Genomic DNA, 15,335 nt, shown 5'->3' with positions numbered 1-15,335 from the left:
TGCATCCCAGTGAGCTGTTAGTTGATGTTCTTTGCCTGTATGTCTATTTTATTACTGATATATAAGCTCTCTATATATTAGGGGGAAATTAATGTGTTACTCCTGATACATTATAAATAGTTTTGAGGGTTTTCTTCATCAAGCTTTCCCTATTTTTTTTCTCTTTGCTTACAAAGATTTCCATCATGCCCATTTAAAAAAATGAAGAAAATTGGTGAAGTTGAAATTATCAAATTATGGCCTCTTGAGTTTTGTGTTATGATTAAATGTAGAGAAATTGTCCCTGTGACCTCTTTTGGTATTTTTATGGTTTTGTTTTTAATGTTTAACTCTCTGATTTATTGGGAATTTATTCTGGAATAATGGATGGAGGATAGGGGAGCTAGCTTTTTCCAGATGGTTACCCAGTTATCCAAAATTTAGGAAAAAAATTGATTTACCTTTTCCCACTGATTTGAGTTTAGGTTAACATTTTCAGTGTTGAGAGAAGCAACTGCATTAAATTAAAACCCAAACCAAAATGATGTTATCCATTTCCACTTCCTGGTATCTTCTCAGTCACTTCCTTACCAAGACTTGGCACTTTATCTCTTTGATGTCTTGCCAGTCTAGTAAGCCACTCATGGTACTTGGCTGCTGTTTAGTGGCAGCAGGTAAAACACACGGGGTCGGGGGTGCGGTGGGAGGGGGAGGACAGCGCTTAGAACTGGAGGCTGGGAAGTGGCCATTGAATGGAGAAGTGCTGTAAGTCTGCCCTTGGACAGTACAGGCTAATGGTAACAAAATGGGTGCTGAAAAGGAATCTCTTCAGTCCGACTATCCAAGGCCCATAGAAACGTCTGGCTTTTTAAAGGAAAGGCGCAGGGAAACCAGCATTTCTAAAGATCTGAGATACTCAAAGATAGTGTGAAAAGATGTTTATGGGTCACATGGACCCTTGGGTCTGTCACTTCACTGTCAGTGAGAGTCACCCCTGAAATATCTCTCCCAGCTCCACAGGTCTCCTCCCCATCTTCTTTCACAGCTGGATGGCAGTGATCTCCAGCTGTTCCTCCCATGCTCTTAGGCCTCCTCCAGCCTAGTTCCTACTTTGAGATATCTTCTAAACATTGAACTTTGGTCATCTGGGTGTTTCCTCTCTAAAATTCGCCTGTCTGTGTTTTCTGTGCTCAGGTTGAAACCGGAAGTTCTCATCATGTCCGTCCCTTGGTTTTATCCCTACCATGCCTACTTTGTAAGACTCTGCCACGTGAACTTCATCCCTGAATAATACCAGCTTGCTTTTTCCCACCACAGGGCTTTTGTATTTGTGTGCCTTGGGGCACAGATGCTATGCCCATTTTTGCCCCTAGGATATACACACCTCTCCAAGACAACTCCTCTCCATCCACCCTATCCACTTGGAGACTCTTTTGGAAGACTTTCCTGCATTTCATGTACATTCCCTTTCTTGGTACCTCATAACCTCCCATTAATTAACACAACTGCAATTATGTAGTTATTCTGATAATTTTCTAATTTCTGTCCCTGTCCCTCAGTCCTAAGCTTCACACTGCTGTATCCCCAGTGGCTAATGGAATGCCTGGCATAAAGCTGACGTTTAGAAAACATTTTCCACTGATGAATGAGTGAGGTTTTGCAATAAAGCAATGAGACTGATGCGGTGTAACATCAACAAATAACAATGTTTGTCCCTCCCTGCTGGGAATGCCAGCCCATCCTAGTCTGTCTCCGTGAACTGAGATCTTCTCTTTCTTAAGGCCCTCCCCATCATAATTGCTACTTACCCTGGGAGGCATTTATCTCTCCTCTCGCCCTGTCTTCTCTCTTCCTTCTCCCACCCTCACAGCACCAGCTGACAGGAGAAGAATGGAAGCCGGAGAGAAATTAATGCGCAGCGCTGTAGTCACGGTCTCCTTTCCCCCCACACCACAGGGGGCGATTTTCCTTTCTCTCCGCTCCTTTCTCCTCTTTCCTTTTGAACATACAGCTCTATCCCCTCTAATTTGATTTGAGCACTCCCTTAGGAGCTGTCACAGAACCAATTAGATCTGTAGAATTTTACAACTTGAGGTCACCCAGTATGATTCCTCATTTTACAGACGAGGAAACTGAGGCCCGGAGAGGTTAATGTCTGAAGCGATTACCTCTGTTGGGTCTTACAACGCTAATCAGCATCATTTTCGAAGATGAATGTTCTCAATAGCCCGGCTCTGCTGAGTGAGATCCTCATTCTGTTTATCTCAGGACTTTCAGTGGTAGTGGCCTCGGCATTCAGGTGAGCCTGGTAGCTGGGACTTCCTTTTTCAGGGAGAGCTGCATTAGTGTTGGGTGGGCAGAGGCTCTGGCTGTGAGGAGACCTCTGCCCTGAATGGGGTCCATGCTTCACCTGGGCATCAGCCAAAGGGCCCAGCATTTATGCTGAAACCCTGCTGGAACAATGGATCATGAGACCTGCTGAGTTTAAACAATTCTAGAACATTAAAAGAAAGCTGCCTGCCCTCCCTCCAAAGTCATGTCAGGTCAGCAGGGAAAATGTTTCAGAATGGTGCTAGGAAAGGAGGGAGGCCTGAAAACGATCTGAAATGCTGTCAGCAACTTCTCCCTCATCTATTTGCTTTCTGGTTTCCAAAACCCAGTCAAGCAGAACAAAACTTCCACAAACACATTTAAATAGAACATAACACAGTCTTTAAGAAAGAAAAAAAAAGTGGCTCCTCTACATCCAGAGATCAATAAGAAATTAAGCAAAGCCAAGGTGAGGTTTGACAGTGTGGATTTATACTCCACATGAGCTATGCAGTGGGGCTTTTGCTCAGCTTGTGGCCCTGCCACTGAGCATGGGAACAAGCATATCCTCATGTGTGCACAATATCTGTTCCGGTGCTGGGTCCAGATGCTGAATATCCCTATGCTGTGATCCTTTAGGGCCCCACCAACCACTGGTGGGACGGGATGCTTCAGTAGTGTCCGTGTGTCCAAATTCTTACAGGTGGAGAAAGGGTAGAGCAAGTGTCCAGCCTGGGTAGTAGGAGCTGGAAACTGGGAGGTTTTCCAGAGTTGCAGTTATTCCAGCAAAGATGGAAAGGGTATCCTAGGTCAAACGCCTAAAGATGGAGCTTGGAGGTGGAAGCCTCTTGCAACATTAAAGTCCTGGTGTTACAAGTCGAGCAAGGAGTGGTGCTGGGGCCCGGAAGAGTGCCTGCAAGGAGCTGGGGACGTCGTTCAGTTAGCAGAGTGCTTGCCTAGCACGCGCAAAGCCCAGATTTCAACCTCCAGCACTACATAGATAGCTATGGTGGTCCTTTCCTGTTAATACCGCTGGGGAGGTAGCAGCAGGTGTAGCTATGTAGCAAGTTCAAGATCAGCCTATGCTATGAATGCCTTGAGAAGGAGAAAGGGGGTGGGTAACAAATCAAACGACAGATGGGATACTGGTTGCTTTTTGGGAAAACTGATATTTTATCTAGGCAACAAATCAAGATGGACCTTCAGTCCCCAAGGGTTTCTGGAAGGAACTCATCAGAGACTCTGGCTGGAACAGGAACTGGTACTCTAGGAGGGCTGAGAGAGCCCGGCAATCCTGGATATGTAGGCCAGCTCTCTAGATGTCCCCCTGTTGTCCCCTCTGCCCTTGACACTATGTATCTTCCTTTGTAGCTCCAGAAGAAGAGACTCCTTCAGTTATTAACTTCCTCCCATTACCTGCTGCAGAAATTCCCTTCTCAAAGTTTTTAGGTGATTCAAAGCACCATCCCTCCTATACAGCTTCCCTTACAGCCGTGTACCGCGGAGGAATTATGTGATGTCTGATTAGCTATGAACTGGAGATAACCAAACAACCATGAGGCTCTTGTAGGGCGTGGAGTAAATGCTCTGTTCGCCACTCTTCCTCTGCTACATAAAGATTCTGAAATAGGAGTTCTCTTTTCCACTATGAATCAGGTGTCTCTCCTGGGGTAAGCAATGGCCCTTCCTTTCTAAGTACTGTCCTCCTACATTGCTTCTCCATCTCATCTCAGCTTGAAAATTTCACACAGGAGCTGAATTGACTTCATTAAGAGTGTCTCTTAGCAGCCTCCATCGTTTTACAGTCCAGCTCTTTCAAAGAGATTGCTCTTCTAAAACAAATGGTTCTGATAATCTAAGTTTGTTGAGAAACTGAAAAAAAGTTTCTCTTCATATGCTTTACAGAGGTATATAAAGGAGTTTTGCCACCATAAAGATACTAGGTTCACAGATGGGGATGTCTGTTGTGGAGTTCTTTTATAACCGGATCTCTAATTTATAGAGTAGAGGCTGTTGGCAGCCAAAAGTATGGTGCCTGCCCTCAATAAGGTACAATAAAGGACACACACATGCACACAGCATGAGATTTCCAAGTTTGATGAGGTAATGCTTCCTTCCTTCCTTCCTTTCCCTCCCTCCTTTCTTCCCTCCCTTCCTCCCCCCCTCTCTGTCTCTCTTTCTTTTTTCTTTTTTTTGGTTTGGTTTTCTGAGACAGGGTTTCTCTGTGTTGTAGCTCTGGCTGTCTTGGAACTCACTCTGTAGGCCAGGTTGGCCTGGAACTCGTAGAGATCCGCACGCCCCTGCCTTCTGAGTGCTTGGAAATAAGGCGTGCACTACCACCACCTGGCTGAGGGAATACTTTCTATAATTAAATCTGTTGTATTGGGGGGTGTATTTGTAGAGAACTGAGACGCTGAATCTCAGGCAGTCTTTAAAACACAGACATGGCTACATGAGCTCCTTTGTTAAGTGGAGCAGTGAGACTGGTGGGCTCTTAAAGCCCCTCCAAAGCTCTGGGATTCTCTTCCGGATTGCCTCTTTGGGTCTTATCACTCTCTCCTTTTCTGATTTTGCATGTGTGTGCCTGCGGCCCGCTTGAGACAGTGGGAAGAAGTCAGTGGCTATGATGAAAACCTGAACACCATCCGTACTTACCAAGTGTGCAACGTCTTTGAACCCAACCAGAACAACTGGCTGCTCACCACCTTCATCAACAGACGGGGTGCCCATCGCATCTACACAGAGATGCGCTTCACTGTGAGGGACTGCAGCAGCCTCCCAAATGTCCCAGGCTCCTGCAAGGAGACCTTCAACTTGTACTACTATGAGACTGACTCTGTCATTGCCACCAAGAAGTCAGCCTTCTGGTCTGAAGCCCCCTACCTCAAAGTTGATACCATTGCTGCAGATGAGAGCTTCTCTCAGGTGGATTTTGGGGGAAGATTGATGAAGGTCAACACGGAAGTCAGGAGCTTTGGGCCTCTTACTCGGAATGGATTTTACCTCGCTTTCCAGGATTATGGAGCCTGTATGTCTCTCCTTTCTGTCCGTGTCTTCTTCAAAAAGTGTCCAAGCATTGTGCAAAACTTCGCAGTGTTCCCTGAAACCATGACAGGAGCAGAGAGCACGTCTCTGGTGATTGCTCGGGGCACATGCATCCCTAATGCAGAAGAAGTGGACGTTCCCATAAAACTCTACTGCAATGGGGATGGAGAGTGGATGGTGCCCATTGGGCGCTGCACCTGTAAACCTGGCTATGAGCCGGAGAACAGCGTGGTCTGCAAGGGTAAGTCTGGGGCTCCTTGAGTGTCTGCTTCCATCCCGCCTGGGGAGGTCCAAGTTCATTGTGTTCCTGCTTCTAGATTGGGGTCATTCAGGAAAAGAGAGAGCCTAGTGGCTTATTATGAATCTCCAAAGAACCTCTGTCCCCAGCGATAGGCCTCATGATTTCCCAGTTGTGGACCAAGTATCTGTATGCATGTGTGGAGGAAGGGGTGGGGAAAATTCTCAACAGTGGAAAACTATTCAGTAATCACTTATAGTTAGTTTGGGAACATGCATTTTCTGTCTCTCTGTGTGTGTCTCTGTATCTCTGCATCTCTCTCTCTCTCTCTCTCTCTCTCACACACACACACACACACACACACACACATCACTCTATGCATCTTTCATGAGCCTCAAGCTCTGGGGGGCATGGAGTATTTGGGTTGTCATGGACAGTTCACTCAAGGGTAATTGAGAAGTGACTGAATTTGGAAAATATTTTAGTTCATTTCAGTCCAGCTCCCACAGCACTGAACTTGGTCCCGAAGCCATGGAGCTCATTAACTCAAGGCCCTCTGGCTTGACTGTCTTGCTCCAGGGGCCCAGTGCCAGGCCCTGGAGGGAGATGCAGCTACTGGGACAGGAATGGGAATGTTCCATGTGTGGAGGTACCTTGGCTTCTGAGTGGGGCAGACTGACGCAAACTTTGCAGGTTGGAGGCTTAAGGTATCCCACGCTCACAGTAGATCTCTGAACCCTACATTACTGTTGTTCAATATGTGGTAATAAATATGCTGAACTGGCTCCATTTGGCCCCAGAGTGGATGGAAGGGTCTAGAATCCCTGTATCTCTTGTCTGGTCTACATCATTGGAGCTGGATATAGGGTGATGCTGGGAAGAGAAGGTGAGTTCCGTTATTAAATCTTGCTTATGATCTTCAGAAGTTTGGATTGCTTAGAAAGGCCTGGAAATGATCCATCTTCATGGTATTGTAATTCGAAGGTTGCTCCCTGTCTTTTGCAGTTTGGGAGCGAATTTAGCTCCTTATCCATCGAAGGTCTCCTGAAAGCACCCTCCTGGTCATCCTCTAGTGCTGCTGGAGCACCCAGCCAGCCCTTGTCTGCTTCCTTCCCTCCTTCCCCAAACACCTGCCTGTGAAATGCCTGGCAAGGGATTTTGAAAGCCCATCAGCACGCGATCCCATGGATTCAGCTAATTGCCTGGGCTGGGGCCTTCGCACAGCCTTTCTGGGGCCTGCTGGGAACACAGAGCTGTGCCATTGTGTCTTTATTGGATTTCTTGGTTCTGGGACCCATGATGGATGGCGTGGAAACAGAGGGGCGAGCGCGCCAGATCCAGTGATGAATCAACGCAGACAGTTTTAAGACCAGCCAGGGCTGGTCCCACAGAGCTCCTCTGTGTCCCACAGGTTGGGGGTGGGGTGAGGGCACCCTCTTTGGCATTCTTCAGGGTCCGAGTGGGGACCAAGACACCAGGCTGTCTTAAAGGCACAGGTGCAGCGGCGACTGGGCATGCTTGCAAAACATGCTGGGGTGCATTTCTCTGGCTTCAAAGGGCTGCCACACGGAAGTTGCTGGCGGGGGCCCCTCTCATTTTTCTCATTATTTCCTGAGCAGAATGGCAGGGATGGGAGCAAGCATTGATTGGTTGTGATTTAATTGGGACTCTGGGAAACAGGCTCTCGTTTCTTTGGACTAATTGGAACGTTACTCTTTTGGGGGACTCTGCTGTCCACACTGCTTGTCAGTCACCTCTCATGGTTGTTCTGGGGAGGGCCTGTGGGGACAAATATGTAAATGCAAGTTCTTTCTTTTCATTCTTCCTTCTTGGCCCAAACCGCTCTTATGGGCTTGCTTGGATGTTGCCAATCTCTGACTGTTGTGAACATGGCTGAACTTTACATGTAACCACTTACTGTAAACTCATTGGAGGGTGGAGGCAAGGGGGGGGAGGACATCCTCAGCGCACAGGCAGCTACATTCTGGTGGCACTTCTGAGAGTGTAGCGTGACAAATTGGGTCGTAGCATGGTTTCTTCGGCTCCATAGCCTGGCTAAGCCCATTTCCCTTGGAGGCCAAAAGAAGCCCTTCACCTCTGCCTCAGAAGCTCGATATTTACATCCTCCCGATTGCTGGTATGAGAACTCTGATGTCTGAACCAGACCGCTCTGTCGAGGATTCACAGAGCAGTGCCTGGGAAAAGAGGGGACCCAAGCCCTGTGTAGATGGAGACTTCAGAAGGATGTTGTACCTACCCTTGGGATAGGCAGTGCGTGTAGAAATCTGAGGTTGGTCCCAGTGCTGTATTTTCAAGGGGAGACCTCCAGCCACATGATATGCGCATACTGGGTTGCCAGGTAGGCATTGGGATCAGTCCTTCATGACGATTCTGGGATGGCCACCTCATGAGAACAGGATCGGAGAGAACCGTGAGTAGCAGAGACTGTAGGTGAAAGGCAGCGGAGGTCCAACAGCTGCTATGTCCTGACATCGCCTGCAAATTCTTGTTGCCACAGTCTCACTGTGGGGAGCCTGATAGTGTTGTGGTTCTCACCGTGTGCCAATCCCCCCACCCATTGGGATATTTGCATCTGAGACTTTGCCTATAGAGAATCTAGACTTTGCCTTAGAATCTATAGAGTGGCTGTAGAAACAGCATCCTTTCTGCTTTTTGGTTCCCTATTTTTTTAAGGAGTTACTGTTCTGATGGGCAAGGAACCATATTCTCTGGCTTTCACTTCCCATCTGCTAAACCCGTGTATCTGTCAAATTCCTGGTGACCAGTCATTGGGTTGTGCAGAGACACCTGGAGACCAATTAGGCAGCCCAGGCAGCCAGGAGCAGCCCTGGCCTGGAGCAGTTCCTGTTGAGGAGAGAGAGGATATGAGAAGGGACAATGAGGACAGCAGGCAGAGGCTGGGTGGTAGAACTTAGGTGTTGGCATGTGGCTCACATACTTTCTAGAGGGTTCTGTGGCTGAGGGCCTGCCTCTGACTCATCCTTTCTGTAGCACACACACAGGCTAGGCCCATCAGGCAGAAGCGCACAGGCATGTTGGTCCTACCACCAACTCTGACCTCATCATGTGTCAGTCAGTATGAAATTATTAATTACTTGGGAGACAGCTCATCTATTTCAGCTTCTGGTCATGTGCTCATAGCTTAGGGGATTAACAAGAAAACACAGCTTCCTTTCTATCTTTTTGCCACATTCCTCCTGCTAGCGTTCCCAGTGAAGTGATTCTTTGTGTGGGCCCCATGCGGCCTAGCTCTCGCTGTGCTGGCAAGCCCTGAGCTGGTGCTGGGCAAGCTTTAAAATATTTTGGCTAAGGTTAGCCTAAAGGGAAGATGGTGGGGCTATAGCTTAGTCAGGGTTTCCGGTGCTGTGATGAAACAACATGACCCAAACCAGCTGGGGTGGGGGCTTGTATTTCAGCTTATAACCCCCAATTACAGCCCATCATTGGAGGGAAGTCAGGGAAGGAACTCAAACAGGGCAGAAACATGGAGGCAAGAACTGCAGCAAAGGCCACGAAGGAGCGCTGCTTACTGGCTTGCTCCCCATGGCTTGCTCAGCCTGCTTTCTTACAGAACCCAGAACCACCTGTACAGGGGTGGTATATCCCTGAGGGAGCAGGGTTCTCCCACATCAATCATTAATCAAGAAAATGCCCATACAGACTTGCCTATAGGCCAATCTGATGGAAGCAGTTACTCCATTGAGATTCTGCCTTCTCAGACATGTCCAGGTTTGTGTCAAGTTGACAAAAACTAACTGGCACAGGGCTGGAACTGATAATCCTAGGTGCCTACTAGGAGCAGGCTCCTTCTTCTTCTGTCAAAACATCAGGCTGTAACATACCTTCTGGGTGCCCAGGGCTTCCAGAGCAGGCCCTAGCTTGGGGTTCTGTTCCACCCTTGGGTATTCCCTGAAGGGCTAACTTTGCTAACACTCTTTAAAGCTTCCAGAAGGTTCTGCGTCATGGGCTTCTTTTCAGTCACAGGGCTTTAGGTAGAGGGGGTGGGCTGTGGCTTGGAAAATAATAGTCACAGTCCTGTCTATCATCCCTTTTGCCCATGTTCCTGCCTGTCCCAGGTGCCTTGACCTCTGGCAGAAGGGAGTGATCTATGGTGTCCAGAGAAGGCTTCTGACTTTAGCAGATGGGACTACAGGCCAAAGGCTAATTGACTTGGTGCTGTAGCTGATCAGGAGCCCCAGAGGAGTTCTGAGTAGGTGAGAGAGGGCTGGGAGGTTGACTGCCCAGAAGTTACAGAAAAGAATAGCTATTCCTGTAGAGAGCCAGCACTAGCTAGTAGGTACCAGAACCCCCAAGCATACTAGAAATGGCACCCTTCCTGGCAACAGACAGGGCCACACCTTTAAAACTTCTAGTTCCCACTCAGGCTTGAACTGGTGTTGCAGCTGAGCATACCTGGGAAGCCTTGCAGCTTTCCCAGGGAATTCTCAAGTCCGACCATCACTAGTCCAGCCATGGATGCTGACGGGGCCTTTGAACGTCCTGGAGAACAGAACGATTCTCTGTTCCAAATTGTTCCATGGCTCTGCAGCTCCCCACCTCCCCATGTGAGCTGTGGGCTGGGGTTGGCACCCTTACCTGTGCAGGCTCTGCCCTGACATCGCTCCAAGGGTCTCCTTTCCTAGAATGGCTGCATCTCTACCCCCACCACGCACACCAAGTGGGAACCTTGTTCTTTGGTAATTTTCTACCTACATGTAAATTCCTTCATGCATGGAAACCCAAGGGACACTTTGAACCTTTCAACAATTTCAATGCCTTTTGTCAACTTGAACAGTTGAGATGAGCCACTTTATAAGCCTAGGGGAGTTGAGATGAAAAAAAATCTGCAAGATCTGAAGGGGGAGAAAAATGTGTCTAATTTAGCTCAAAGGAGGTTTCTAGGGCCTATTCCCATCCCCCTTAAGGTTGTTGGCCTCAGCTTTGGGTTCCTTGACAGTTCCTGTTGAGGTTCTGCAGGAGAAAGGGAAGGCCCCAGGAAATGATGTATATTTGTGTGCATATGTGTTCCCATGTATGTGCACATGAGTCAGGCCACTGCGCTGGCAGCCATATTCAAGGGCACCGAGGAGCACTACCACTCCCCCTGGCCCACCAGCAGCCAGCTGGAGAGAGAAAGTCCACAGCCCAGATGGCCTCCCCTCCAGCACCAGGGAGACCAGCTATTCTCAGGGCCAAGGGAGGCCAAGGTCATTAACACTGCAGCCCTGTAAGATGAGCTTCATAATAGGATTTCCCAACAGGCTACTTCATTTAGAAACCACCCGGGGCCTCCTCTGCTTCCTGCAGTGGCCCTGCCCAGTGCCCTCCAGAGAGGAGTCATATGTAATTGGCTGGATGTAATGGACTGTGACACCATGAACAACAATGAGTGGAACTGGAAGAATGTCCCTGTGCTGCACAGCCACCAACGTGTTGGGCTCTAAAGGCAGCATAGGATGTAGGTGTCAGGGTGCAAATCCTCCTAGGTTCTGCACCTCCCCTTCCTGCTCCAGAAGACCCACACTCCGCTATTGTTGACTAAACAGTCCTGACCATCTCAGGGCAGCCCCATAACCACTGAGTGATAACACCCTTCAGGCAGGAGAGCTGTCTGGGAGGAAGTCTGCATTTTGCATTAAGCCTGGCCATCCGTGACTTAATAAATATGCATTTTGATGTGAGTGGTGGAAATATCTCCGGGCTGGGAGTTTAGCGGGTGCCTGAAGGCGGCTGTTGACTGCGCTGTCATCTGCTCCTGAAAACCTATGAGGTCTGAAACTGAGTGAATGAGTGAGTGGCATGGGTGGGATTTGTCCATAGAGAAGACAAACCAACTCTTGTCAGTCCTGGGATTAGAACTCAGGTCTTAAGATGCTACTTTCTGCCTCTGGTTCTGAGACTAGACTAGGCTGAAGTTAAGCACCCTTAAAAATATGTTTTCAGGAATATTGACCTTGGTTTTGCTTGTGGTTCCTGGATGTCCTTACACAGTTTTGCACCATGTGTGTCTGCCCAGGATTTTTTTTGTTGGTTGTCATCTTCTTGGCTGGACTCAACCCCTCTTTCCAGAGAGCATGAGAATGGTTTACAAACCATCTAAGTAGTGCACCATTTCTAGAGGGTGATCCCAGCTTCCTGGCCTAAGGCTGTGTGTCAGAGAAAGGGGGGTGAGAACATGTTGTAGTCTAGATGTGACTTTCTAATCTGCATCAAGAACTCTTCAGGGGCTGTGTTGCAGCTCAACCACACTAAGCATGCTGGTCTGTGGGTGCTGCTAGAACAGAATGCCACAGATAGGGTGCTTTAGAATGGGCTGAAATACACTTCCTACAGGTTTGGAGCTAAGTAAGTCCAAGTCCCAGTCTTTGGTAGATTAAGTTCTACAGTGAGAATTCTGTCTTCTGGAGAGGAGGGCCACGGTGCCCTCCATGGCAGAGAGGCGGAGGAGCTGTCCTAGCGTTGTGAGGACTCTAGTGTTGTGAGTGCCTTAATCCCATTCACAGGATAGGGACCTCATAATTTAATCACCTTCTTAAAGACCCACCTCTTAATACTATTGCTTTGTAACACTTGGATTTGGGAGGGACATTTTTCATGTAATAGTATCCTTTGCTTTCTGCCCCATTGTTCTCTGGTGCTGGGAAGTCCCTTGCTGCAGGTTCTGAGCACACACTTTCTTGAACAGAAGGGGAGTCACTGAGAAGAAACCTACTCTGAATGCTGTGTCTTTTGGTTCTAGGCCCCCAGGAGGGAGCTCAGTCTTTATTGTTTTACTTCCTGTTGCCGTTGACAACAGTGTTGACAGAGCCCTGATGCTCCTGGATCTTCCTCAGTGCAGTGAGATGGAGACAACTGAAAAGCCATGGAAAGGCTCTGGCAAAGGACACTGGAAAGCCACCCAGAGCAAGCCTTACTTTGCTATTAGGGCTTTGAAAGGGATATTGAGAGAAGTAACCTCAACCTTTCCCTAGAGTCAGCTCGTGGCCTTCAGATGACCTGTATATACTCTCCTTGCTGCCTAAACTATTAGTTAGCTAATAAAAGCAGTTGAACCTCTATCTTATTTTAACAGCCATGTGGTGATATAGGGCAGACAGTTCCTTCTGGGATGTAATTTAATGCAGAATATGGCAGGGTTTGCTTTGGGTTCTAGACACCATCCAGGTGTCAAAGAGCATTTGTCTCCTAGGTGTTTACTCAGCCTGCTGAAGGCTGTGTCCACGCACCTGCAAGTGGACTAGCCTCGTCTCTGCATGCAGGCCCGGGAGGACAGGAGGAAATCAGGTCACCTGCAGCAGGCTCCAGAGGTAGGATGTTCCACAGACCACTTCAGGAAGCTTCTTGGAATGACATTCAAGACCCAGTGCAGTTCTGAAACTTTCATTAGGTGAACAGGAAGTCAGTCTTTTAGTTTCCAGTTGATCCTGGTTTGTTGGGGTAGCTCACTGACCCAGGGCTTCCAGCAGCAGCAGCATGTGTTCTGGTCACAGCTAAGCCACACCCTCTTCAGGTGCGTGCCCTGCTTCTGTTATCTGCAGGCCTGCATGTTTCTGGCCTTCCTGTTCGTCTTTGGAGCTTTGAAGTCAAGTAGGCTGGGCCATCTTCATGACCATATAATTTCCAGAAACTCACTGGGCAGTGGTGGCGACTGGGCCTTTCATGTGTAGATTTTCTGTACATCCTCAAGTCTTGGTTTAACTCCAAGCATTTCTTGCAGTCCTAACTCTTAGGAAGAGCCTCCATAGCCAGAGGATGTGGGAGCCACATGTGGAGTGTTAGTCTGGAGAAATCTAGAGAGCAGAATCCTTCTTGGTTAATCAGGGCCCCAAGATTAACCACCTCTATCCATCCCATCTCATTTCCTCCAGGGATGGAACTCACAGTCCCCAGGAGAGTCTGGTTCATCTTTGAGTTTTTCTTTCTTGGGATAGAACTTTTATGCAGATCTGGAAAACACTCCAGATATGTAAATTTCCTTTCATACTGGCCTCCCCCCCGCCCCAGCCTTTCTTACTGTTAAAGTTTAAAATTTCTCTTGCAGAGGAGATCTGAGATTTGTTCACTCAGGACACAAACAAACCCTTGACCCACCCCACTGGGGACTTGACCGAGGCCCTGCACCTGGTCTCCCCAGCTCAGTTCCTACTTTGCAATGAAGGTTAGAAATGGTTTGTGCTGATTGTTATTTCATTGTGTTCTATTTATTTATTTTACTGGCTCTTCATTTATATACATTTAGTTTTCCCCCTATCTCTTGCTATTTCTGAGCAACACTGGGATAGATACCCTTGCGTATTAATCTTTGAATTAATATGTGAGCACATTGGCAAGATAAATTCATTAATTAATTTACTCAATGAATATTTATTGAGGAGTTTCTTTGTGCCAAGCACTTTTCTAGGAGCTAAGAATGCTGCAAATTCTCTGAAGTAAAATTGCTGAGTCAAAGCATATACATTTTTAATTTTGATAGATATTCCCAAATTGTGTTCCCTCAAAAAGGCATATTCTACCAAAAAACTTTTTTTAATTAAGAATTTTTTTTATTCATTTTAAATACCAATCACAGATCCCCCTCTTCCCTCTTCCCACCCCTCCAGCCACCCCCACCAACTCACCCCCCATTCCCTCCTATAAGAAGGTAAGGCCTCCCATGGGGAGTTAGCAGAGCCTGGTCCATTCAGTAGAGGCAGGTCGAAGCCCCTCCCCCTGCCTTAAGGCTGTGCAAGTTGTCCCACCATAGGTAGTGGGCTCCAGAAAACCTGCTTATGCAACAGAGATGGATCCTGATCCTACTGCCATGGGGCCCCTTAAGCAGATCAAGCTTCACAACTGTCTTGCTTATGCATGTCTAGTCCCATGGAGGCTCCACAGATGTTGGTCTAAATTTCATGAATTCCCACTAGTTTGGTTTGGTTGTCTCTGTAGGTTTACCCATCATAATCTTGATGCCCCTTGCTCATAGAATCCCTCTTCTCTCTCTTCAACTGGACTCCTGGAGCTTAGCTTGGTGTTTGGGTGTGGATCTCTGCATCTATAAAGTAAAATTGCTGAGTCAAAGCATATACATTTTTAATTTTGATAGATATTCCCAAATTGTGTTCCCTCAAAAAGGCATATTCTACCAAAAACTTTTTTGCACCTACCTTCACCTGCAGTATGAGTTCTTGTTCCCCATACCTCTGCCAAGATAATAAAATATCAATCATTTTTATCATTGCCAATCTGGTAGGTAAAGAATGGCATCCCACTCCAGTTTCAATTTGCATTTGTCTTGCTGTGAGGGCTGTTGAGCGTTGGGAAGTTCTGTAAGTTGCTGAAGTCCTGGCTTGCTATTCGAATGCCGCATGGAGCTAGTAAACAGTTCTTAGAAGGGCAACTAGCTCCATCAGTCGTGAGAAAAGAAATATATACACCTTATCCTGACATTTTGGGTGATGAGCTGTGAAGATGGGGCTATGATTGGATGCCTGGCATTATAATTTTGACACTAGTAGCTTTTGACATTCGATAGGTTTATATGAGAAACATGTGAGAAATATTGCATGTATTAGTCCTGAATATTTTGTTTCTCATTATTGTTATCTGTAAGAATTCATCCACAGATGAGACGAGAAACCTCAATCTCTACATTATATGAAGATTTCTTTGGGAAACAATTTATGAACCCGGAGTCTGCCCTTATTTATTTATTTACTGTTTTAATTCTTTGGTTTATGGAGACAGGGTTTCTCTGTAATGC

The 15,335-nt window shown here is 47.3% G+C and overlaps 1 protein-coding gene across 1 annotated transcript in view; it reads left to right on the top strand.

The window, feature by feature from the left end:
• Positions 1–15,335, top strand: part of Ephb1 (EPH receptor B1) — a 456,415-nt gene that overhangs the window by 157,775 nt on the left and 283,305 nt on the right. The window contains exon 3 of the mRNA XM_059268461.1: positions 4,894–5,575. Within this exon, the coding sequence (XP_059124444.1) occupies positions 4,894–5,575 (682 nt within the window). The remainder of the gene's footprint in view (positions 1–4,893; positions 5,576–15,335) is intronic.

The sequence above is a fragment of the Peromyscus eremicus genome, chromosome 7, assembly GCF_949786415.1.
Source record: "Peromyscus eremicus chromosome 7, PerEre_H2_v1, whole genome shotgun sequence".
Taxonomy (NCBI): Eukaryota; Metazoa; Chordata; class Mammalia; order Rodentia; family Cricetidae; genus Peromyscus; species Peromyscus eremicus.
This window is presented reverse-complemented; position numbering and strand designations above follow the sequence as displayed.